Genomic DNA, 25,560 nt, shown 5'->3' with positions numbered 1-25,560 from the left:
CAGAGGCGCGGTGCCCATGGTTAACCTCTCGTGACTGGCTTTCCCTGCTCCCTCCCGCCTTGCATCCAAGTTCTGAGGCAAAGTCATTTTGCCGGAGCCAGAAGCCATGGCTAACATCTGGTTCTGCACTCGCCAGGGTGTACAGAGTATGGAAGGTACCAAGAAAATGTCTCCCTAGCTTGGTGGCAATGGTAAGCTCATCTTCAGTATTTTCAAAACAGCTTTCTGTGAGTAAGGGCAAGGACGCACAAGAAAGAAGGGACATGCATCATGTACAAGACTTGTTCTCAATGGACATTTGCTAGTCAGGAGCGAATGTGAGCGTTATGTATATACAGGAGTTGATCTTTTCATAGCTTTATTTAAGACGACTCAAAATACAGCGTACGCCTGAGCCAACCTGATTTTTTCCCCTCCCTCCGGATTTCTCTGCAGGTTACAATATTCTTATGAAATACAACATAATAGACGTTCTCGCCCACGGGTGGCTAAAGGACTGGTGTCTGAGATGCGTGGCCACATCGGTAGTGGACGGAGGATTTATGTATCACAGTGCAATTCCCCTCCCAGAGCAAAAGCTTGTCCTCATCTGGCATCTCCTTCCCAGTCAGCAGGTTTGCAGCATGAACGCTTTTTACCAAGGACAGGGGTTGGGGTTCTTGCCCTTGTAAGGAAAGGTGCCCTACCCCACGTTTCACCCTCTGTGAGGACGTTAAGTAGGACCACGCCCCCGTCCCTGCCGCTCAGAGGAGCTGGTCTTGCAGGTGGGGAAGGGTAGCTCGGGGCTATGTTGCAGTGTCACTGCAGCTTCATAGACAGGTTTTATTTCTGTGTTAGTGACGTGGAGTTAGGGTGGGCTTTCCAACCTGAACTCATCCCTGAGCAGCTGTGATAAAAAAGAACTTCCTTAAAAGCCCAATAGAAAACTAAATACTGTATTAAAACTCTACCTCAATGTTACAGTGGTAAACGTATTTCTGTGCTGAAACATGACAGCTACTTAGAAGCTGTTTGCATCCTCTGCCCCCCGGAGAAGAACATGAGTTTCTGGAAACTCCTCAGGTGCTGAAGCCAGATATAAATTATGCAAGGTGAGTTGTACCTGACCTGGAGAATACCTCTCCCTAGAGGACTGCTGAGGAGCCTAACAAATTATCTGCCCCCCCATTTCTTTTTAACAGAATGACCAATGCTATATTTAAAATACATTATATTTCTTTTGTCAACTTTGGCTAAACATCCTTGCTTTCTATTAAATGAATGAGAAAAATTTACTAAAACCAAAACAGAACTTTCTGGAAAACTCCAGAGAGTCAGCAATGTGTGGAAAAGCCACACTCTGTGAGGTGAGGTATATAGGATGGGTCACATCCCATTTGAGCTACATGTGACCACTGCTACCAGAACTAAACCACTTGTGCTGACACCCCAGAAAGCTGCCTAAAAACCTGAGTGTTGAGGGCTGGTGGCTCGGGCACACATGCTGACAGAGCGGGACTCGACATACACAACTGGAGACAGCTGAGACGCTGCAGTGGGGGTGCCCCCCCCGCCCCGCCCCAGGGTGGAGACTGCGCTGAGCCCTCTGAGGCAGATCTGCTCCCTGCTTATCAGCCAGATGATGCATTTGGTAAACAGTGACAAAATACCACACATTAAGAGCACAAATCTCGCCAGGCCAGACCCTCCCTGGGGAAAGATCATTTGTTTTTGATAACATAGCTAAGAAGAACCTTTAGTGTCTTTCCCTTCTCAAAATATCTGGACAGAAGAGACTGTGGAGACCCTCAATGTCTCTCCAACAAACACAGACAAGGGCTGGGTGGTTGGGAAGGAGCAAAGCCAGACTGCCCCCGACTTCCTACGAAGAAGGAAAAAAAGATGACAGCGAATAACTAAACTGCAATATAAGGACCACTGCCTACAACACAGGCACCCCCTATGAACACTGGTTCCAGTCCCAGCTGCTCCATTTCCAAACCAGCTCCCTGCTAATGCCGGTGGGAAAGCAGTGGAAGGTGGCCCAAGTGCTCAGACCCCTGGCTCCCACATGGGAGATTGAGATGGAATTCCAGATTCCTGGTCGTTGTGGCTATTTGGGGACTGAACAACCAGATGGAAGATCTCTCTGCCTCTCTTGTAACTCTGCATTTCAAATAAATAAAATCAATATTATAAAAAAAAGAAAAGACTTCTTAAAACAAAAAACAACACACCAGACACGGGGGAGGAAAGTGACGCTCTCTGGGTTCTCACTGATCAAGCATAGTGCCCCTCGCGCCCTATCCCTGGCAGCTCTGCCCAAGGAGAAGCAGCTGGAAAGGAGCACAGGGCCGGCCATTCCTCAGGCTCACAGGAGGCCCCAGGGGGCTCCTTCAGAGGGAAGACCACAGCTGGGAATGTGGGAGGCGCTGCGGTCAGTTTCCCATGCCTGTACTTGATATATCCTCAAGATACAAGTTGGCCTTTGCCTAGGCAATGTACACGTCCTCCAAAAACACTGATGGGGATCTGCACCAGAGAGACACCGAGGGCCGGGGGACTCCTTCCGTGGCCCCTGCCCGGAGGCAGACACAGGGCAGCGCGCATCCTGAGACCTGAGGTTCTGCAGAGACGGCCACCCCAGTAGGTGACAGACAACAGCACCTCCTCCAGAACTGCCCACAGCACGCAGTGTCTTAGGGCTGCTCTTTCAGTCTCCCACAGACAGACCTTAAAATAGAACCAGGGAGAGCATCCAAGCCCGGCAACCCCCGATGGCAGCCTCCTTCCAGAAGGCCCGTTTTGGTCCCAAGAACACAGGGGGTTTTGTTGTACTTCGCTTACACTGGGCAGTAAGCAGTAAGGTTAATAAGCATGATGGCTCACAATTCATCAAATGTGTAGCCCATGCCGGGCATGGCTCTGGGTAGTTTCCATCCATGTTCTCTACATTTCAGGGCCCAACCCTGTGAGTAAGAATTCTTATAAGGGCTGGCACTGTGGCATAGAAGGTTAAGCCTCCGCCTGAGAAGCCAGCATCCCATATGGGCGCGGGTTCAAGTCCTAGCTGCTCCTCTTCTGATCCACCTCCCAGTTAATGGCCTGGGAAAGCAGTGGAAGGTGGCCCAAGTGCTCGGGCTTCTTCACTCACGTGGGAGACCGGGAAGAACCTCCTGGCTTTGGATTGGCCTAGCCCTGGCTATTGCAGCCATTTGGGGAATGAACCAGCAGATGGAAGACCTCTCTCTCTCTGTCTCTCCCTCTCTCTGCAATTCTGCCTTTCAAATAAATAAATCTTTGGGGAAAAAAAAGTCTTATGACCCCCACTTGGCAGATGAGGAAACGAGCCCCCAGAGTCACCGGCAGGAACCAAAAGCATAGTAAGTGCAGGTCCACGTGCACACAGTCCAGGCTGAGCTTCCGGCTTCTGGAAGCCAGGCACGCTCAGCTGTGTGGAGACGCGCAGCTTCCCCAGGGGCCAACCGGAGAGCCTGCCGTGAGGGCAGCGGGCATCCAAGGCCCGGGCAGGAGCAGCTCGGACAGTGCCCTGCGCGGCTCAGTTTCTGGCTGTCCTCAGCTTCCTCCTGAAGTACTCGGGAGCAGCCTCGTACAGCCACTCGGCGTCCACGACACAGAGGTCGCGCATGTAGCACTTGTTGGTGTGCAGCAGCTCCGTGTACACGACGCAGGCTGGCTTGCAGTGGAAGAGGACAGACGATGGGTGGATGGCCACTGGCTGGTGGGTGTCTGTGGTGGCGTAGGTGCCGTCGGGCTGAAGCTCAGCGGTGTTCATGAAGAGGCTGTGGGCCAGGCAGCGGCGGACGCTTTCCATGTCGCCTCGGGAGGACGCCATGGGCATTGACATCTGTTTCAGGACAAAGTGAGAGATGAAAAAGACCCCAGTGACCAACACCGCTCGGCACGACCTAGTGGGTGGCAGCAACAAGGCCTGCGGCGCAGCTCTGGTCTACAGTGTGCCCGACATAGACACCGACACGAAGGGGTGGTCTCCTCACGTGTCTTAGGGCTCAGCATGGGCGGACTGAAGACAGGGAAACCACGGCCAGGGGGAACGAGGACTGAGAGGGAGACATTCCTCTGAGCGCCCAGCCCACAGGCAGGTTGGGGGACCCAGCCCCTCGCCCACGTCTTCACTGGGACGTGCCGGGGTTGGGGGAGCCTTTCCCCTTCGCTGATAGCACTGTGCAACAGCCGGTTAAACCGCCACCTGGGACCCCAGCATCCCATATGAGTGTGGGTTCGAGGTCTGGCTGTTCCACTTCTGCACCAGCTCCATGTTAATGCACCTGAGAAAGCAGCAGAAGATGGCCCAAGTCACCCATGGTGGGAGACCGGGATGGAGTCCCAGGCTCCTGGCTTCGGCCTGGGCTAGCCAGCCATTGCCATCTGGGGAGTGAACCAGCAGATGGAAGATGGCTATCTTTCTTTCTCTGTCTCCCTCTTCCTCTTTCTCTAAAACTGACTTTCAAATAAATAAATAAAACTTAAAAAAAAAAAAAAAAGGAAGACGTATACATAGTACAAGCTATAGAACATGTGTAATACATTGGGCTTCTTGGTGGGTTTTTTTGCTTTTTTATTTTAAAATTTATTTTCACTTTATTTGAAAGGCAGAGCAACACAGAGACAGAGAGAGAGAGAGATCTTTCATCTGCTGGTTCACTCCCAAATGCTTGCAACAGCTGGCTCTGGGTCATCTGGAAGTCAGGAACCAGGAACTCAATCCTGGTCTCCCGCGTGGCTGGCAGGGACCCGGATACTTGAGCCGTCACCGCTGCTTCCCAGGGCGTGTGTGAGCAGGAAGCTGGATGAGGAGCAGAGGAGCTGGCACTCAGACCAGGCTCTCCAACGTGGGACGTGGGCCTCCCCAGCAGCACCTTAACCACTGCCCCAAATGCTTGCCCCACATTTCTTTTAAAGCTAAATGTGATACATAAACCCATGTGTCTGTATACGCAGACAACAGTTATCTCCACGGGGCAGGATCACGAGGCCTCCCTGCCACAGGAACCACCACGTTCTGCCCTGTGTCAGTATTTAATAACTACTACTGCTTTAGTCCCCGAGAAAAGCAACAAAGAGATTCTCACTAAAACAATTCTAGTAACACTGGAAAACACACAAAGTTTATAAAACCGAGTATAAATTATACATACAATGTAACTATGTAAAAGATGCAACAACAAAAAAAGAGTTATCAGGAAGTAGACTAAAATAGTTTCCTTAATGAGAGAGAATTCCTTTTGTAATCATTGGCAATAATATAAAAATATTTTTTTATCCAAAAAAAAAAAAAAAAAAAAAAAAGTGGCAACTTAGTCCCCTAAAGAGCCCCAGAAGGACACAATACCTTTAAGCAGATTTCCCTCAACTGTGCTCTGACTTCGGCTACCAGCATCATATTCTTGCTGTTGACAAAATTCTCTTTGCACCAATCCTGAATAGGAGGAAAAAAGATATCATAATCCTCTCATTTCTCTAGAGAAACCAATTTAACAAAAGCTTTAGGACACAGTTGAATTCAGAGGGCAAAAGGAATATAGGAAATCATCTTTATATCAGAAAGCATGAACTACAAGAGCACATATCAATAATTCAAATGAAAGCAAAGCCAAAAATGTCCTTGCTTCAAATTAGCAAGACAAAAGCTGCAGACTGGAATATCTGCCAATCAAGGATAAGCACTTCTAGAATACATTCAGTCTCTCAGAGCGGGCATTGTGGGAAGCAGGGGCCTGCCTGCATCCTTTGTATCAGTGTGCCAGTTTGAGTCTCAGCTCCTTCACGTTGACCCAGCTTCCTGCTAATGTGCCTGGGAGGCCGCGGGTTTGGCCCAAGTACTGGAGTTCCTGCCACTCATGTGGGAGACCCTGGTGGAGTTCCTGGCTCCTAGTTTCAGCCTGGCACAGGCCCTGCTGTTGTGGGCATGTGGGAAGTGAACTAGAAGGCAGAAGATCTCTGCCTTTCAAGAAAATAAAACCAAGAGCTGGGAGCCCATCTGGGTCTCCCACATGGGTGGCAGGAACCCAAGCACTTGAGCCATCATCTGTTACCTTCCAGGATGCTTTAGCAGGAAGCTGCCGCAGAAGTGGAGGAGTTGGGACTCTAACTGGCATTCTGATATGAATGGGATGCCGGTTGTCCCAAGTGGGGCCTTAACCTCTGTGCCATATTGCCCACCCCAATTAATAAAATTTAAAAACCTCCTACAAATCAGTAACAAAAAGACCAACAACCCTGTAGAAAAACAGACAAAAGATTATGAGTAGACAACTCCCTGAACAGAAAATATAAATACCCCCAAAACTTAGGTAAGCATTCCAAATCTCTTGGGGAATCCATGGAGTATAGTTTAAAATACTTGAAGAGGCTGGCACTGTGGGTAGCAGGTTGGGTCATGGCCTGCAGCACCAACATCCCATATCAGAGCCGGTAGTCCTGGCTGCTCCACTTCAGATCCAGCTCCCTACTAATGTGCCTGGGAAAGCAGGAGAAGATGGCCCAAGTCCTTGGGCCCCTGCACCCATGCAGGAGACTCAGTAGAAGCCCCTGGCTCCTGACTTCAGATTGGCCTAGCTCTGGCCACTGCGGCCATTTGGGGAATGAAACAGTGGGTGGAAGACCTCTCTCTCTGTCATCTTTCCCTCTGTTTGCAACTCTCTCAAATAAATAAATAAATCTTAAAAAAAAATAAAAGTACTTGAGAGACCACAACTATTAACTTGGCAAAAATGAAAGTCGTTGCAACCAGAGAGATGGAAAGGATGGCCCAAATGGACAGTCTTAAATGTTATTCCAAGGAGTGGACAAAGGGAGCCCCGCGGCAGCCTGGGAAAGCTGGGCTACAGCTATCCCAAGTTCCAGTAGGCCCATTCTTAGGTGTCAGCCCTAGAGGTTCTCCCCCATGTGCACAAAGAGATTGCACAGGATGGCTATGGCAGCACGGGATGGGGAAAGAAGCTGTCAAAGAGAACAGAGCTGTCCCTCCCCTTGGCAGCAGTGGGGAACCAGTCCCCACCCCCAGCAGATACCAACACCTGGAGATGCCCAAGTCCCTTACACAAAAGGGCACAGTGTTTGCTCATAACCTATGCACGTCCTCCGTGTACTCACATCGCCCCCAGGTTACCTGTAATACGGAACCCAAGGTGAATGCTAGGTAAGCAGCTGTCACACTGGATTGTTTAAGGAAGAATCAAGACCAGAGGTCTATAGATGTTCAGTGCAGGTGCATCTCTCCCCAGTATTTCTGATCTGTGGGGGCAGAGGAGGACTGCAGTCTATAGCGTACAGCACCGAGGGACAAGGGACGTGAAGCCAGGACACGCTGGCACAGGACGGTGCTGACCGAGGGAGAGAGCAGGAAAGGAGTTCAGTGCACTTACTGCATCTGCAGAATCTTATTTCCTCACAAGTCCTGAGACAAAAATAGCAACATTTTGGCCAGCACCGTGGCTTAACAGGCTAATCCTCCACCTTGCGGTGCCGGCACACCGGGTTCTAGTCCCGGTTGGGGTGCTGGATTCTATCCCGGTTGCCCCTCTTCCAGGCCAGCTCTCTGCTATGGCCCCGGGAAGGCAGTGGAGGATGGCCCAAGTCCTTGGGCCCTGCACCCGCATGGGAGACCAGGAGAAGCACCTGGCTCCTGGCTTTGGATCAGCGCGGTGCGCCGGCCGCGGCGGCCATTGGAGGGTGAACCAACAGCAAAAAGGAAGACTTTCTCTCTGTCTCTCTCTCACTATCCACTCTGCCTGTCAAAAAAAAAACCAAAAAACAAAACAAAAACAAAAAACAAAAAAAACACAACATTTTGCAGCTGCTCTAACTCAGTGGAAGACTTTTTTCTTTTCAAATGAAAGCAAGCCCTACCGTGGCAGAGTTGTTAATCACACGTTACACATATTGTAATAACATGAGATTATATACTGCCGTTTCCATCTTGGTCTGAGGAACTGAACTATCACCACTACAAAAAACAACTATGACAAATTTGGGGCAGGCCAGGGAAAAACTCTCTCTGGCTAAGCCATGGAGGCACCAAACACTTCCCCAAGTGACGCACGTGCAGCAGGAAGTAAACACGGGCAGGACAAGGGCTGGGCTCACGCTCCTCCCCGACCATCTGCCCTTGTGCAGGCCCTTCTGACATGACGCGGGTCCTCCTTGTGGCTGTAGATGGCTCGGCCAGAAGAGGAGCCCCATCGGCGGGGTGCTGCCCTGCGGCAAGGGCAGGGGGGCTCACCTTGTTGCCGCCGAGGTTTTTGAAGGTCCGGTAGATGTTGAGCAGGGTGACGTGGTCCCCCTCGCTGGAAAGGAACTTCCTGCGCACAGCCTGCACCTCGTCCCGCCGGGCAGGAGGGTTGTAGAGGACACTGTCCACGGACAGCAGGGAGACGATGGTCAGTATCTCCTCGGTGCAGTGGAACTTGGGCGACAGCAGGATGGTCTGCAAGCCAAAGTCGAGACGTTTATAAATCAAGGGTTCTCCGAGCCTCCGGACGCTGGTGTCTAAATCCATGACTGGCACGTGACTACTACATGACTACTTGTAAACAGAGACTGCCTTCCCCACGGCACCACAGCTCCCTCGGGGGCGGGCCCAAGACCTAACATCCTTGGGTCCCATTCACATATCAGTATTACTCACCAACTGGGGGTCAGTAACTGTTCAGGAGGACAGTAAGATATCTTGGGAAGCACTGGGCTCAGGACTCTCCTGGGGGGAGAAGGCACCATTTACCTTGGCAAATCTGGGCTCTAAAGGAAACGCTGCCATCTTCCTTCCAATCGGGGTCAGAGTGAGCTGGTCATCCTTATGTTCCAGAGCCCCCAACAGGTCCAGCTGGGCAATGGCCGCCTGAATGTGATCTAAAGAAACAAATACAGGGGCCGGCGTTGTGGCACAGCAGGTTGAACTGCCGCCTGCAACTCGGCATCCCATACACGGTATAGGTTAGGGTCCCAGCTGCTCCACCTTCTATCCAGCTCCCTGCTAATGGGAAAGCAGTGGAAAATGGACCAAGCACTCCCATATGGGAGACCTGGATGGAGTTCCTGGCCACTGGCTCCAGCTTGGCTCAGGCCTGGCCATTGCAGCCATTTGAGGAGTGAATCATCAGATGGAAGATCTTTCTCTCTCCCTCTCTGTAACTCTGCCTTTTAAATAAATGAATAAATCTTAAAAAAAAGGGGGGGGGGCCAGTGCTGTGGCATAGCAGGTAAAGCTGGCACTGCAGCCATATGGATGCTGGTTAGAGTCCCGACTGCTCCACTTCCCACCCAGCTCTCTGCTGTGGCCTGGGAAAGCAGTTGGAAGATGGTCCAAGTCCTTGGGCCCCTGCACCCATATGGGAAGACCTGGAGGAGGCTCCTGGTTCCTGGCTTCGGATTGGCACAGCTCCGGCCATTGAGGCCAACTGGGGAGTGAACCAGCGAATGCAAGACCTCTTTCTCTCTCTCTCTACCCCTCTCCTTCTCTCTTTATGTTACTCTTTCAAATAAATGACACTTTAGAAAGAAAGAAAAGAATGAAAGAAAGAAAGAAAAACAGAAAAGAAAACCCAAATGAGGAAGATGTTACGTCAGTTCCATACTTCTGGGAGCTGTTGATAATTATACACTGCACAGCAGCCAAGGTCACGATCACAACTGTCCCTGGACACACTTTTCAAAGCTCTTCAGAACACCACTGTCTTTAGTTCAATCCCTTTACAAGTGATGGCCTGCTTAACAGGCTAATCGTCCGCCCTGCAGCGCCAGCACACCGGGTTCTAGTCCCGGTTGGGGCGTCGGATTCTATCCCGGTTGCCCCTCTTCCAGGCCAGCTCTCTGCTATGGCTCGGGAAGGCAGTGGAGGATGGCCCAAGTGCTTGGGCCCTGCACCCGCATGGGAGACCGGGAGAAGCACCTGGCTCCTGGCTTCGGATCAGCGCGATGCGCCAGCCGCAGCAGCCATTGGAGGGTGAACCAATGGCAAAAAGGAAGACCTTTCTCTCTGTCTCTCTCACTATCCACTCTGCCTGTCCAAAAAAAAAAAAAAAAAAAACAAGTGATGGCCTGTAACTTGGCGCCACGTATGCAGGCTCTGAACATGCTGACCCCTTGCCCCAGCAATGTCACACTGAGGAACGTCCCTGGCAGATGCACTCAGACAAGCAGAGATCCCTGTCTCCAGAGGCACACACAACAAAAATACCAAGTGTCTCAGATGCCCTGGGAGGTGGCGAGGCAGGGGGACTGGACATTGTTTACTATTTGTTTTACTTTTTAAAAAATATTTTTTGTGGCCGGCGCCGCAGCTCACTAGGCTAATCCTCTGCCTTGCGGCGCCGGCACACCGGGTTCTAGTCCTGGTCGGGGCACCAGATTCTGTCCCGGTTGCCCCTCTTCCAGGCCAGCTCTCTGCTGTGGCCAGGGAGTGCAGTGGAGGATGGCCCAAGTGCTTGGGCCCTGCACCCCATGGGAGACCAGGAGAAGCACCTGGCTCCTGCCATCGGATCAGCGCCGTGCGCCGGCCGCAGCGTGCCAACCGCGGCGGCCATTGGAGGGTGAACCAACAGCAAAAGGAAGACCTTTCTCTCTGTCTCTCTCTCTCACTGTCCGCTCTGCCTGTCAAAAAATAAATAAATAAATAAATAAATAAAAATATTTTTTTGTATTTTGGACCATGTAAATGCATTTGAACCATGTAAATCCTTAAAGAATGAAAAAGCACTTTGTATCCCATTGTGGCGCAGCAGGAGTGGAGTGTGGGTGCTCCACTTCTGATCCAGCTCCTTGCTAATGCACTGGGAAAGGCAAGGAAGGGCCAAATTACAGACAGGGCCCAGCTACTTGGGTGCCTGTCGCCTACTTGGGAGACCCGGATGGAGTTCCAGGTTCCTGGCTTTGTACTGGCCCAGCCCTGGCTGTTGGAGCCAGTGAACCCGAAGGTGGAATATTTCTTTGTCTTTCCCTCTCAACTCTGTCTTTCAGATAAATAAACAAATCCCTAAGAAAAAAAGCATTTCTAAGGATATAGTAATATATACCCATACAGATAGGAATAATCTATAAAATATACTATGTGACAAAAGTAATGTATGAGCCGGCGCCGTGGCTTAACAGGCTAATCCTCCGCCTTGCGGCGCCGGCACACCGGGTTCTAGTCCCGGTTGGGGCGCTGGATTCTATCCCGGTTGCCCCTCTTCCAGGCCAGCTCTCTGCTATGGCCAGGGAGTGCAGTGGAGGACGGCCCAAGTCCTTGGGCCCTGCACCCGCATGGAAGACCAGGAGAAGCACCTGGCTCCTGGCTTCGGATATGCGCGATGAGCCGTCCGCAGTGGCCATTGGAGGGTGAACCAATGGCAAAAAGGAAGACCTTTCTCTCTGTCTCTCTCTCTCACTATCCACTCTGCCTGTCAAAAAAAAAAAAAAAAAAAAAAGTAATGTATGTTGAAAGAGAATAGGTAAATGCATTTTGTTTAATTTACAAATGGAATAGCATTTAGTGTTTAAAATGCTTTGACACAGATAAACCTTCCAAAATATGCTGAATGAACAGAGGACTATGAAGAATCAATACGTAAGCCTGCAAGCTGACCTAAGATTGTTAAGGGACACACAGGCATGTGGCAAACAATAAAGAAAAGCAAGAGAACTCTGAGTTAGGAGTGGTGACCCCCAAGGTGGGGGGCAGCCAGGCAGGAGCCCAAAGGGCTGTGAAGGCACAGGTAAGGGACACTCCGGATTGATGTTATTACTAATCCTTTGTAGGAATTTAATAAAAGAAACAACCTGGGCACAGAACAGCACGCAATGTACGTTGCCATTTGTTCTAAGAGACCACAAAGGCTCATAGAGGCATAGGTTTTTCCTAGAAGACACCAGAACGTGGTCAGTAGTTGTTCTGAGGGAGGAAAACTATGAACCTAAGGACCGGGGATGTGGGACCCTCTACCTCCAGCAACTGTGTACTTTTTACCCTCTCTCTCTCTTCCCAACTGCGTTTTTTCAGTTAAAAGAAAAAAGAAAGAAAGAAAAGAAAACAGAGAAGCCAGTATTTTCTTCCAAAATACTGTTTTTCCTGATAGAGTCTGTTGTTGCCTGTCTACTCCTCGCCTTGTGCTGCACTGGGCTCCACTCACCTGGAGACGGCTTGGACATGAAGTCAAAGGTGAGCACGTCTGGGACTTTCATGGCGAGGAGCTGAAGCATGACACTCGCCAGGTTGCACCTGTGAACACAGAGCGGCAGAGGGTCACTTCCCTGTCCCCCGTCCCCGCTGCGAGTCACACACGCTCACTGAGGACATGGTGAAAATCGCAGCCCCGGGCAAACACAGGCAGTGGGAAGAGAGGTGGGCCGAGCAGCAGGAGTGCAGCTACCCCGGGCCTACCTCTGGATCTCTGGCACAGTCATCTTCTCAAACTTCTCGAACTCATCCTCTGTGTAGAGCCGGTAACAGATGCCACTGTCCTCCCGGCCAGCCCTCCCAGTGCGCTGCCAGGCCTGGGTCTTGGACACGCGCTGCACAGCCAGCACCTCGAGACCACTGTCTGGAGACAGAGGAGCCCCATTGCTGCTTTGCTCAGCACGTGAACCACGTGCACTGCGCTGACTGGAAGGAACGCTTCTCAGAACGCCAGGGATGCAGGAGAAAGCCCAAAGCCAGGCTGCCCTGTGGTAGTTTGGCCCCAGCATGACACACGGCCCTGCAGCGAGCCCTGCGTGACACCTGCTACCAGCACATCAGAAAGCCTCCTACTGTAGCCAGGGGCCATGACCGGGGCTTCTGAGCTCTCAGCTGAGGTCAGAAGATGGCCAGCCACCCTCCTCTACCTGAGCCTGAGGGTCACCTGGGATGCAGGACTTCTGGGATCAAACACTGGAATGGTTTCCAGAAGCCAGCAGGGGTGGGGGTGGTCCCACTATCAATGACTCAGAAATTACATGCCTTGTGTCACCTGTGTGTGTGCTTTCTCCCTCCTCCCAGTTCTATTATAAAACAGAGATAATGTGAAGTTTGCTTCCTACGAATAGACAAGATTACTTTTCTTGATTAAGGTGCCTGTATCCCATGTTGTCGCACAGGTCATGAGCCACACAGCAACACTGTGACCAACAACAGACTGCGTGTGCAATGGTATAAGCCATACAGCACAGGAGTGCAGGCAGCTACACCATCTAGGTCTGTGCAGCTCCCTCTATGATGTTGGCCCAATGATGAATTCTCAGAACAAGCCCCTGTGGCTAGGTGATGTACGGCAGTGCATTATCCCTGGGAGATTCACAGGTGAAGTCGGCACATGTGCCTAGCAGAGCACTTCACTTAAATATCTGGGAGCCTCATTCCAGTTGGATCCAATCCTCTGTAGAGTGAAACAAGGTATGAAACAGACAGGAGTAACAATGACATCAAGCAAGCTTCTCACTGCACCGTCCTAGGAGGCAGCTCATGTTAGGCCTCACCCCAGCCAAGGGGCTCTGTTGCCTTCCTGGGCAACCTGAGAGCACAAGGCAGCCATAGCCAAGTCCCTGACTGGTGTCAAGCTCTCCCTGCCTTAGATCTATCATTCTTGCCCAACTTCTGATGGGGCTGCAAACCCCCTGCCCAGGGCCCAGCCCTCTGCCCTCTGAGCTCTTCTTTTCTGTTGGACTTCTGAGCTCACACCTGCCTCAGTTCTGCTTTCTGGACTGGACTTTGGGATGGTCTCACTCACAGTGCCTGCCACCCAGCTCTCAAGAATTACAAACAGGGACTGTCGATGTAGTGTAGTAGGCTAAGCTTCTACCTGCAGAGCTGGCATCCCAAATGGGCACCCGTATATGTCCCAGCTGCTCCTCTTCCAATCCAGTTCTCTGCTATGGCTTGGGAAAGCAGTAGAAGATGGCCCAAGTCCTTGGGCCCCTGGACCCATGTGGGAGACCCGGAAGAAGCTCCTGGCTCCTGGCTTTGGATCGGCTTAGCTCTGGCTGTTATGGCCATTTGGGGAGTAAACCAGTGGATGGAAGACCTTTCTCTCTGTCTCTCCCTCTCTCTGTCTATAACTGTGCCTCTCAAATAAAGAAATCTTAAAAAAAAAAAAGTTATAAACACAAAATGCCTCTCTGGGGGAAAGACTGTGGGGCTGTGGTTTCAATAGTTGCTGGCCAGGCACAGGGGAGATGCTCACGAGCTGCAAGTCCTCACCAGGGTTATACTTCTTTGCTTTGACCATGCCCGTGTCAACTACATATTTTATTCCTGTAATGGTTATGGAGGTTTCTGCGATGTTAGTTGAAATGATCACTTTGCGACAGCCCTAAAAGGAGGGAAAAAAACAAAAAGTCACATGACACAAAAACAAATCAGGAGTTTTCACACAAATCATTACCATGAACTTCCCTAGTTCGTTCATGACCAAGGAAAGATGATTTCACTGTCAATGGCAGTCTCTAACATTAAGAGTCAGGAACTAAAGCAGGCGGGGCAGGGGTAGGGGTGGAGAGGTCCTGCAGTCCTGAAGTTTAATCTGAGGCAGTGAAGTGTAGTGGAACAGGTGTAGATTCAGAAGCAAGTGGATGTGAGTTAGAATCCCAGCCCTGACTCACTGTGTGCCCCCTGAGCAATTCTCACTTCCTCTCTGGGGCCATGGGACCCCTGTGGGGTCATACTCTACTCTGCTGATTTCCGTGTGAAGGAGACACAGTGTACGTGAGTGTACGTGAGTGTGAGCAGAGCAGAGGTACACAATAAATGGACTATGATGGCCCTTAGAAGAGTCACTCATTTGTGGCACAGCAGGTTAAACCACTGCTTGCAATGCAGCATCACATATCAGGGCACCAGTTCAAGCCCCAGCTGCTCCACTTCTGATCCAGCTCCCTGCTAATGTGCCTGGGAAAGCAGTGGACATGGCCCCAGTGCTTGGGCCCCTGCTACCCACATGGGAGATGAGGATGGAGTTCTTGACTTCTAGCTTTGGTCTGGCCCAACTCCAGCTGTTGCAGCCGTATGGAGAGTGAACCACCAGCGACAGATTTTTTCTCTCCCTGTCTCTCCCTCTCTCTCTCCCTTTCAAATAAATAAGAGAAATCTTTCGTTTACCTCTGAGCTTCTGCCTTTTCTCCTCCTCCCGCCCCCTACAGCCATTTCCCTGTTCTCACAGAGGAGCTGTGCGTGGTATCCCTGGGCCTTCTCAGCAGCTGTGCTGGTACCCAAGTATCCCATCCTGTCTACCATAGCTGAACACACAGGCCCCACTGGAGAATGTCTGGGTGCCCAGCACGGGGCTGGACGGAAGAGGTGGTGCCCTCACCTTTGGGGCCCCTTGGAAGACCCGGAGCTGCTGTGCATAGGGCAGGGAGGCATACAGGGGAAGGACCAGCATGGCGGGGCAGCCGTCCGGGAGGTGCTTTGCGATGTCCCGGCAGGTCTTAGTCATGGCTTCAATCTCCTCCTGACCAGTGAGGAACACCAGGATGTCCTGAGAAGAAGGGGCTTCCTATGAAAAAGACAGGGAAAAAATAATGTGTGGGGATCATGCTCCCCAGTTATGTTTTGTGATTTGTAACCAATGACCACTACCTGGGGGAAAAACTCCTACTAGCAATGCATAAAGCTCTAACATGTGTGAGCTAGTCAACTGTGGTTAAGAACCAATCAAAATCTGGAAGGAAAATCACCATATTGCTTTTTTTTTAAATAGGGCCTCTCAAAATGCAATGCTTTCATTCCTTGATTTCAGTTATGACACTTTAAAAAAAAAAAAGATTTATTTATTTATTTATTTGAAAGAGTTACAGAAAGAGAAGGAGAGACAGAGAGAGAAAAATCCTCCATCTGCTGGTTCACTCCCCAAATACCACAACAGCCAAGACTGAGCCAGGCTGGACCTAGAAGCCAAGAGCTTTTTCTGGGTCTCCCGCGTGGGTGCAAGGACGACCCAAGCACTTGGGCCATCTTCTGCTGCTTTCCCAGGCACATGAGCAGGGAGCTGGATTGGAAGTGGATCAGTCAGGACTTAAACTGGTGCCCATAAAGGATAGTGGTGCTGTAGGCCAGGGCTTTAACCCACTGAGCCATGATGCCAGCCCCACCATATTGCTAGTGTAACAAGAATAGTGCCATGAAAGTCATGATCAGGCAAACTAAAAAAATCCACACAAAGCTTCCTCCCTTTCAAAAGCATCTTAAAAGACAAAGCTGACAGAACAGAAGACAACTTGGGGAAATCCCAATCCGTGGAAATGTCTGGAAGCACAGGGAGCCCTTATTAAATGATGCCATTGAAAGCACTTTCACACACCCAGAAAGTCACTACCCCAGACAGTGACTTCGGATCCTGAGGTTCAGTGGAAGTTCTCCACCTTCAAAGGGAACAACACCCGAGTGGGAATGACACTCATTTGTCTGCCTGTCTTTGACATCTGTAAACTACTTGACACTAAAACTGAAACTATGCTAAATAATGTGTTGTGCATATGTAAACTCGCATATTTACACATTTGCGTGTGTGTGTGTGTGTGTGTGTTTTCAGTCTAGCATTGACAGGACAAACACTCAGAGGTAGACACAGCTGGCACCCAGCATCCACGGAGGATTGGTCCCAGACCTCATGGATACCAAAACCCCCAGATGCCCGAGTCCCTTCTATAAAATGGCATAGCCTTTCCATATAACCTATGCACATCCTCCCATACACTTTAACTCATCTCTGGGTTACCTAATACTGAACACTGTGCAAGCAGTAGTAATGCTTATTGTTCAGGGAACAATGTCAATAAATAAAAGTCTGCACATGTTCAGTACAGATTTCTCCCTCCAAATACTTCTAGTCCATAGTTGGTTGAATTCACTCATGAAGAACCAGTCAGTAGGGAAGGCCAACTGCACAGCCAGGACAAAATCTAAAACAGTTAAAACGTCATCAGTGCGGGTCATCAAAGCTACCATGTCATCTGAATGCAACAGCAGCCATCACTCACAAATACCCTCAAGTTTGCTTTAAACATTTACACAGACAGATGAACCACCTTTTCTTCACCAAATACCATCAACAAGACAGCAAAGATCATGAGATAAGAGGTGTCCAACCCATTTCTGAAAGATGGGGAAGGGCCCAGCACTGTGGCGCATTCGATAAAGTCATCACCTTGCAACACCGGCATCCCATATGGGCACTCGTTCAAATCCTGGCTGCTCCACTTCTGGTCAAACTCCCTGCTAATGTGCCTGGGAAAGCAGCAGAGGATGGTCCAAGCACTTGGGCCCCTGTCACCCATGTGAGAGACCCGGAAGAAGCTCCTGGCTCTTGGCTTTGGATCAGCTCAGTTCCAGCCATTGAAGCCATTTGGGGAGTGGGTGAAGATCTCTCTCTATCTCTCCCTCTTTCTTTGTAATTCTGACTTTCAAATAAATAAAATAAATCTAAAAAAGAAAAAATTAGAAAGAAAGAAAGAAAAGATGGAGGAGATGACAGAGTGGACTGAATGACCTGGCTGGGCAGAAGAAGCTACAATCTGTGTGCCTCTAAGGGGGAAGAGACAAGGAATGAGCTGATTTCCCCAGAGGACCCAGAAAGCTCGGGACCCAGGTAGCAAGGCAGAAGTGATTGTGAGACTGAACAGCCAGAAATTGGCGCCATGTCTGAGTACAGCATGGTTAACTCCCCCACTCCCCACTCCCAAATTCCTTCCTCTTCCCAGGGTAGCCAAGAGGCTGGGAAGCCACCGGAGGCCACCATGGGCCTCACAGCAGGAGACTGGGGAGAGGAATTAAGAAGCCCACTGTGCAGAGGCCCTGGAGAGCCACCCAACCCACCTGGACCGTGTTTATTCAGAGGACTGCTGGGAGAGATGCTGCAACATTTATGGGGGAATCAGCCATAGCTACACAGAGAACTTGCACAACTGTGTTGTCCAAAAGCCAAGAAGAGAGATGGTATGTTGACAGCAATGCATGGTCACAACAGTGAAAACACTGAGACTGAATTCAAAAGCCCTGCTGTGACTATGTTGAGAAGGTGGGGGAGACAGGGTGGGTGGAGGGGGGCATTTCCAAAGCCTCATCTACCACAGTAAGGAGTCAGCATACAACATCTAATACTGATAGATCAAGAAAGTGAGGCGAGGCAATCACAAGCATTTTAGGTACAGCTCCACAAAATGAGAAGAGACTTTGAAATGTCTTGCTAATATATAGTTTAAGAAAATACTCAGGGTGGGCATTTAGCCCAGCGGTTAAGCCACTGGTTAAGATGCCTGCACCCCTAGCCGGCGCCGTGGCTCAACAGGCTAATCTTCCACCTAGTGGCGCCGGCACACCAGGTTCTAGTCCCGGTCGGGGCGCCAGATTCTGTCCCGGTTGCCCCTCTTCCAGGCCAGCTCTCTGCTGTGGCCCGGGAGTGCAGTGGAGGATGGCCCAAGTGCTTGGGCCCTGCACCCCATGGGAGACCAGGAGAAGCACCTGGCTCCTGCCTTTGGATCAGCGCAGAGCACCGGCCGTAGCGCACCGGCCGCGGCGGCCATTGGAAGGTGAACCAACGGCAAAGGAAGACCTTTCTCTCTGTCTCTCTCTCACTGTCCAGTCAATATCCATTTTTTTTAATGAAGTGAAAATATCGGAATACATCCTATGTGCTAAAAGAGACAGTATTTCATAGCATTATTTTAGCTATATAGATAGATAGATAGATAGAGTACTGGGCTGCAATATAAAAATGTATTTATTTCTGGAGGTTATGATCAAAATATAATGTGTAAGCCACTGCTCTAACATATGGCAGTTTTCTAGCTCAGTGAAGGAAAGATTTTTTTTAAAAGAAAACGAAAGAGGCCGAAAGTGGGTGAAGCCGCTGCCTGCAGTGCCGGCATCCATATGGGCACCAGTTCAAGTCCCGGCTGTTCCACTTCTGACCCAGCTCTCTGCTATGGCCTGGAAAAGCAGTGGAAGATGGCCCAGGTCCTTGGGCCCCTGCACATGCATGGGAGACCCAGAAAAGGTTTTTGGCTCCTGGCTTCAGATCACCACACCTCCGACTGTTGTAGCCATCTGGGGACTGAACCAGTGGATGGAAGACTTCTCTCTCTCTCTCTCTCTCTCTCTGCCTCTGCCTCTCTGTAACTTGCCTTTCAAATAAACTTAAAAAAGAAAATAGAAAAAAAGACAGCATAAAAATTGAAAAAAATCTGGATGTGGGGCAGCTGCAGTGTGGAAAGGTTAAGCCGCTGTGTGGGACGCTCGCATCCCTGTGGAGTCCCAGCTCAAGTCCTGGCTCCTCGGCTTTCAATCCAGCTTCCTGCTAATACAGCAGGGAAGGCAGCTGGTGATAACTCAGGTCCTTGGGTCCCTGCTGCCCATCTGGGAGACCTGAATGGAGTTCCCGGCTCTTCGTGTCAGCCTGGACCAGTCCGGGACACTGCTGGCATCTGGGGACTAGCAAATGGAAGATCTCTGTCTCTTCCTCTCTTTCTCTAGCTCCACTCTCCAGTACATAACAAAGAAATAAAAACCTGGACCTGGCGACTCCCTGAGGACACGGCTCACAGAGCTGTTTCAGTCGGGAGCTTTGCTTTCCAAGGCCGAAAGCCCTCATCACCAACTGCAAGCCAAAGCAGGGCTGCTCAGGGACGGCAGCGCACCCCGTACCTGGTGGATCTGGAAGACCGAGACCAGGGCCGCGTGCAGGTAGTCATGCTGAGGCTGCTTGGTGTAATACACCTGGATCGGATGCTGCCGGCCCTCGAGGTAGAGGACAGGCGCGCCGCTGAAATACTGAGAGAACAGGTCCACGTCCATGGTTGCGGACATCACGATCACCTGGTGGGAGAATGAGGAGGAGGTGGCATACCAGGTGACTTTCCGGGCCCCTCCAAGCCCAAGAAGCTGGCGGCCGGGGCCTGTGCTGTTCCCCTTGCAGCCAGGCTTCTCCCGTGGCACTGAAGCAGAGGGACCGAGGGGGAGGCACAGGCCTGCTCCCTGGAACGTGCCCCACGGACCTGGAGCGGCAGCTTCCCCAGTTCCTTGCGCCGCCTCTGTGCCGCCTTCACCACCCCGAAGAGCACGTCCGTGTGGATGGTCCGCTCGTGGGCTTCATCCAAGATGACGCAGCTGTACTTGCGGAGCAAGGAGTCGGAGAGCGCCTCGCGCAGAAGCATGCCGTCCGTCAGGAACTTGATCCTGGTGTCCTCTGAGGTGACGTCCTCAAAGCGCACCGTGTAGCCAACCTGCGTGAAGAGGTGACTCCTGCACCCGTCGGATACTCGCCAGGTGCCTGCTGCGCACACAGCGAAGGCTCCCGCAGAGCTGCCCCGCCCCCTCAGGTGTCTGGTGGGGAGCTGGCCAGGGCCACACACCTGCTCTGCAATTCTGAGAAGCAGGGCAGAGGATTTAAAATTGCCCTCCTGGCTCACGCTACTGAACGTTCGCTCATGCGCGAACCTATGCAGATGGGAAAGACACCCTGGATGCTTCGGTGTGAAATGACTGCCCACGCAGTTTCATACATTATATGTCATACATATGAATATTCTCTCAGTGCCCACACATGCACTAGAAGAGGGCTTTCTCTAGAGATCTCACGGAGGTTCCTGAAACCTTAGCGAAGCTCAAGGACAGCGACCATCCATCCTGCCCCCAGGTTCTGAAGGCAAAGCAAAGGTGGCCGATGGCCCGGGTAGGCCTCCACCTGCTGGGCAGTGAGGAGAGGCCTCGGGAGGGGCCTGCAGGCTGCGGCAAGCACTAAGCCCGCTATGGAAAAGAAGCCTCAGTTAGAAACCAGAAGACGAGGCCCCCTGGAGAACCGGGGGTAAGGTGGCCCTGGGAGAAAGAGGGAAAGCAGTTACCAGCTTCCCGAGTTCACTTCTCTTCTCATCTGAGACCCTCGTGGCGAGAGAGATGGCAGCCACACGGCGGGGCTGGGTCACAGCAATAATGCCCTGGCGGCCAATCCCCCCTTCATACAGGTACTGCGGGATCTGAGTCGTCTTCCCAGAGCCTGTTTCCCCTGAAAGAAAGGAAAACTCTTATTTAACCGCAAATCGACACAAATCTCACCAAACAGCTCCGGGTCAGAAGAAAAAGAGACAGCCCCGTGAGTTGGGAAAGCCTGTGCAGACAGGGCCTGCTGTGCAGCGCCGGGGGAGTGGCTGCGGGTGCTGCCAGGTAGGCGTCACGGCACAGCAGTAAAGCTGCTGCGTGTGGTGCCCACATCCCAGAGCGGAGCACTAGTGCCACTCCCCGCTGCTCCGCTTCCTGCCGTCTGGGGGGAAGTACTTGGGTCCCTGTCACCCATGTGGGAAAGCCAAAGGGAGTTCTGGGCTCAGGCTTCAGCATGCCTCAGCCCTGGATGCTGTGGGCATTTGGAGAGTGAACCAGGGGATGGAAGAGCTCTCTCTTGCTCTGCCTTACAAATACATAAACTTTTTAAAAAAATTGGTATTACTTCTTAGGAAGCCAAATTACATTTTAAAAGTCTTTTTTTTTTTTTTTTTTTTTTTTTTTTTGACAGGCAGAGTGGACAGTGAGAGAGAGAGATAGAAAGGGCTTCCTTTTTGCCGTTGGTTCACCCTCCAATGGCCGCCGCGGTAGGCGCGCTGCGGCCGGCGCACCACGCTGATCTGATGGCAGGAGCCAGGTGCTTCTCCTGGTCTCCCATGGGGTGCAGGGCCCAAGGACTTGGGCCATCCTCCACTGCACTCCCTGGCCACAGCAGAGAGCTGGCCTGGAAGAGGGGCAACCGGGACAGGATCGGTGCCCTGACCGGGACTGTGCCGGCGCCGCAAGGCGGAGGATTAGCCTATTGAGCCGCGGTGCCGGCCATTTTAAAAGTCTTTAAAACACTCATTCCTTTGATCCACAAGTCCACTTGCAGGAATAAACATGGTATAAGGCTTCAAAGAAGTTTTATTCAACTAGGCTCATGACCACAAAACACTGGAAACAATGTAAACATTCAACAGGTAACTGGCAGAGTTCAAACACAAAATGAAACATAAGAAACACAACTGAGGCCAGCGCCGTGGCTCACTAGGCTAATCCTCCGCCTTGCGGCGCCGGTTCACCAGGTTCTAGTCCCGGTCAGGGCACCGATCCTGTCCCGGTTGCCCCTCTTCCAGGCCAGCTCTCTGCTGTGGCCAGGGAGTGCAGTGGAGGATGGCCCAAGTCCTTGGGCCCTGCACCCCATGGGAGACCAGGAGAAGCACCTGGCTCCTGCCATCGGATCAGCGCGGTGCGCCGGCCACAGCGCGCCTACCGCGGCGGCCACTGGAGGGTGAACCAAGGGCAAAAGGAAGACCTTTCTCTCTGTCTCTCTCTCACTGTCCACTCTGCCTGTCAAAAAATAAAAAAATAAATAAAAATAAATAAATAAATAAATAAACACAACTGCTCCAGGGACCCCCTGCGCTGCCTCTTAGCCGCATCCATCATGGGCTAGGGCTATAGCCGGCACAAACTGCTCCCTGCCCTCTGCTTTCTTTCAAACTCTTGGCCCACAGTGCACTTTACAAACAGCTGCCCTGGCGCTGCCTGCCTTGCTAACCACAGGGTCAGGGTGAGCCGGCCGCCGACTGTCTATCCTGGGTCTGCACAGGCGCCCTGTTCCTCCCTCTTCCAGCGCTGACCACCCTACCTCCTACACGGGTGTTGAAATGTTCCTGTCCTCCCCCACATCACAAGCTCTGGGAACAGAGAGGGCTGTCTGTCTTCCCCATGGACTTGAGCAGCTGCACCGAGTGGGCACCCAGTAACCGTGACCCCCTACCCTCCAGGGATTCCTTCAACAGCGCCTCATGAGAACAAAGCTCCGTCAACCCTGCACTGTACGCCGCCCTTGCTACCGCTACACCACTCTGCCCTCAGAGCCCCGGAGCCTGTTACCCCTCACTCTCTCCCAGTCCTTCAGCCCCCTCTGAACGCTCATTCATCCTGACCCAGCCAAGAACGGCAGCCTCAGGACTTGACTATTCTGCAGTCTCCCTGCTGAATCCACCAGGCGAAACTCTACATTTGGGTCCATGTCTCTCTGCCCATCTTCCCTGCTCTGACGTCAGGACGACTAAGCACTGCTAAAGCAACAGAGCCCGATGTGCAGACGGGGCCACGTGCACCTGGGCACGGACAGGCCCAGTGGCTTTGTTCTTGTCTCCTATCTCCGTCCCCTCCAAGGCCTGCCTGGGGCCCTGGCATGCCTACTCTTCTTTTTTTTTTTAATTTTATTTTTTTTTTTTGACAGGCAGAGTGAACAGTGAGAGAGAGAGACAGAAAGAAAGGTCTTCCTTTGCTGTTGGTTCACTCTCCAACGGCCACCACGGCCGGTGCACTGCGGCCGGCGCACCGCGCTGATCCGAAGCCAGGAGCCAGGTGCTTCTCCTGGTCTCCTGTGGGGTGCAGTGCCCAAGCACTTGGGCCATCCTCCACTGCACTCCCTGGCCACAGCAGAGCCTGGCACTCCTACTCAAGAGCGTCAGCCCTTGTCTCATGGGAAAAGTCCTCCTGACCTGCTACTTCCCCCACCAGCTCTTCTGCACTCATGCCACTCCCCCTCCTTCGCCCACCCCACAGCCTCTCAGACAAACTGCCTGCTTTTCCAGCCCAGCTCTAAGCTCAGCCTTGCTGCCACGGGCGGGCCTGCCTCCCCCTACGCCTCCTGATCTTTGCTTTTCCTCTTCTGCTTCCCGCGCCGCAGAGTTCTCCAGCCGGTGAACGCTGCCCGTTCCTCCAGGTCCTCCTCCCCTTTCTGGACGCAGAAGGCCGCTCTCAGCGTCCTCATTCTCTCACCTCCTACCTCTCAGCCCAATGACAAAGCCACTCTTACTCCACGCTCTGCTGAGACAGCTCTCATATTAAATCCAGGAGCTTCTGGGCCGGGTGGGTGGGTGGGTAGGGAGCATGGAGAGTGTCCACGTATTGCTGGACCTCAGTGTGGCAGCTGCTCCCTCCCTCCTCGCCACTCTCTCCACTGGGTCTCCATCCTCTCTCTGCCCTTACTGAAGTGTTAGGGGTCAAAGCCCCCTGACATCAGTCCCTGCCCTACACCTCTGCCTCTTTGTGCACCGGGAACTACTGCTTCCTGTCCCACAGGGCTGCTCGTGGTCTCCGGCCTCGCAGGCGGGCCCTGCCCTCTGCATGGGGCCACCGGGACCACCTCCCTGGCCACCTCCTCAGATGGGTCGGACCCACCCCTTCCGAGCTTCCTGCACAGCGCTCTGGCCTCTCACGCGGAAGGCGAGTCCTGCCTACAGGTCGGTCACTCACACTGGGCTGTCAGCGCCTCCCGGGCCGGACGGCCTGACGCTGCTTCTCCCAGGTCCCTCTCCAGGCCTGGCGCAGATAAGGCGTTCAAGTTCGTTGAAGACACAAATAAGACCAGAGGAGAGGCCCCTACGAGAAAGTCAAGAACGGAGGAGAGCAATGACGGGCCGCCGGCGCGGCCACTCACCGATGAGGACGGCGCAGTCCAGGTTGCGGAGCTGCGCTAACAGCTGCCCCCGCGCCTGGAAGATGGGCAGACTCCGGCGCTGCAGCTCCACGGCCTCGCGGTAGGGGCTGGCCGAGGGCTGGGCCAGGGGCGGCGGCTGCCTCCGGCCCCCTCCTCCGCCTTTGCCGCCCGCAGCCAGCAGCATCACCACTCGCCTCCCGGGAGGGTAGGACCCGGGGCGGCTCGGAGGCCCAGAGGCCGGCCGGAATCTCTTGGCCGGCGGGAAGCCCGCCTCCTCCGGCATGTCGGGAGGGCGCTGCGGCGGGAGGCGCGAGGCGCGAGCGCGGGTGGCCGCTGCCGGTCGCGGGCGCTGACAGCAAGCCGGCCCCGCCCCTTCCTCGCCACGTGCTGGCGACTTCCGGCGACCACTGATGACCTCACGGCCAGCCCTACTGCAACTCCCGGCATGCCTTGGGGTTTCAGGAAGGCTTGCAGTCCCTGGGGACGCGGAGAGCTAAGCCTGAGGTACAACCGGAAAGGGGCCCGGAGCAACAACAGGGAAGGCAGCATTATGGTTCCGTGAAACCTTTAGTTTTCGCATTGATTATTTTGTTCTAGAAACATCAAGTCTTTCCAGTGAAAACGCGTTTCCCCTTCTCTGTCCACAATACTCTTCAAGAAAGGTATTTAATTCTATAGAAGCAATAAAGAACACAAACATTTGCATCATTTAACTCTTGAAGCAAAATGTAGGAGTTATACTATAACTACAAATTTATGGGTAAAGAAAGTTTTATGAGTTTAAAATAATTCAGATGTCACAAAACCTTAATTTTTAAAAGAATGGTTATCATCTTGTGTTACAGAAGGGGAACATAACTTTTACGAATTTTTTAAAAAAGTTTTGCTTATTTGTTTTTTTTTTTTTTTTTTTTTTTTTTTTTTTTTTTGACAGGCAGAGTGGACAGTGAGAGAGAGAGACAGAGAGAAAGGTCTTCCTTTTGCCGTTGGTTCACCCTCCAATGGCCGCCGCGGTAGCGCGCTGCGGCCGGCGCACCGCGCTGTTCCGATGGCAGGAGCCAGGTGCTTCTCCTGGTCTCCCATGGGGTGCAGGACCCAAGGACTTGGGCCATCCTCCACTGCACTCCCTAGCCACAGCAGAGAGCTGGCCTGGAAG

General features: G+C 52.2%; 1 protein-coding gene across 2 annotated transcripts; it reads right to left on the bottom strand.

The window, feature by feature from the left end:
* Nucleotides 1–328: 328 nt before the first annotated feature.
* DHX33 (DEAH-box helicase 33) lies at nucleotides 329–24,694 on the bottom strand. 2 transcript variants are annotated; one of them, XM_062216291.1, is made up of 12 exons: nucleotides 24,405–24,694; nucleotides 20,809–20,969; nucleotides 19,963–20,190; nucleotides 19,613–19,783; nucleotides 15,282–15,467; nucleotides 14,174–14,285; nucleotides 12,380–12,539; nucleotides 12,129–12,217; nucleotides 8,744–8,871; nucleotides 8,246–8,449; nucleotides 5,354–5,440; nucleotides 329–3,847 (listed from the first exon to the last, which is right to left on the bottom strand). In XM_062216291.1, exons 1-12 carry the CDS (start codon nucleotides 24,685–24,687, stop codon nucleotides 3,539–3,541), a joined length of 2,118 nt encoding a protein of 705 aa, XP_062072275.1. In that variant the 5' UTR covers nucleotides 24,688–24,694; the 3' UTR covers nucleotides 329–3,538. The 2 variants fall into 2 exon arrangements, with proteins under 2 accessions (XP_062072275.1, XP_062072276.1); XM_062216292.1 differs by lacking the exon at nucleotides 329–3,847 and adding an exon at nucleotides 4,566–4,807.
* Nucleotides 24,695–25,560: the final 866 nt, after the last annotated feature.

Source organism: Lepus europaeus, chromosome 18, assembly GCF_033115175.1.
Source record: "Lepus europaeus isolate LE1 chromosome 18, mLepTim1.pri, whole genome shotgun sequence".
In the NCBI taxonomy this organism is placed as follows: domain Eukaryota; kingdom Metazoa; phylum Chordata; class Mammalia; order Lagomorpha; family Leporidae; genus Lepus; species Lepus europaeus.
The sequence above is the reverse complement of the archived record's forward strand: the minus strand, read 5'-3'. Positions and strand labels throughout refer to the sequence as shown.

Bases quoted from the DNA above. Each gene is read 5' to 3' on its own strand.
- DHX33 (XM_062216291.1), bottom strand. From the start codon at position 24,687: ATGCCGGAGGAGGCGGGCTTCCCGCCGGCCAAGAGATTCCGGCCGGCC. The intron at 12,540-14,173 runs GTGAGGACTTGC...CTCTGTCTCCAG, and splicing joins AGCAAAGAAGTATAACCCTG to ACAGTGGTCTCGAGGTGCTG. The intron at 5,441-8,245 runs GTGAGCCCCCCT...CCTCCTATTCAG, and splicing joins AAAACCTCGGCGGCAACAAG to GATTGGTGCAAAGAGAATTT.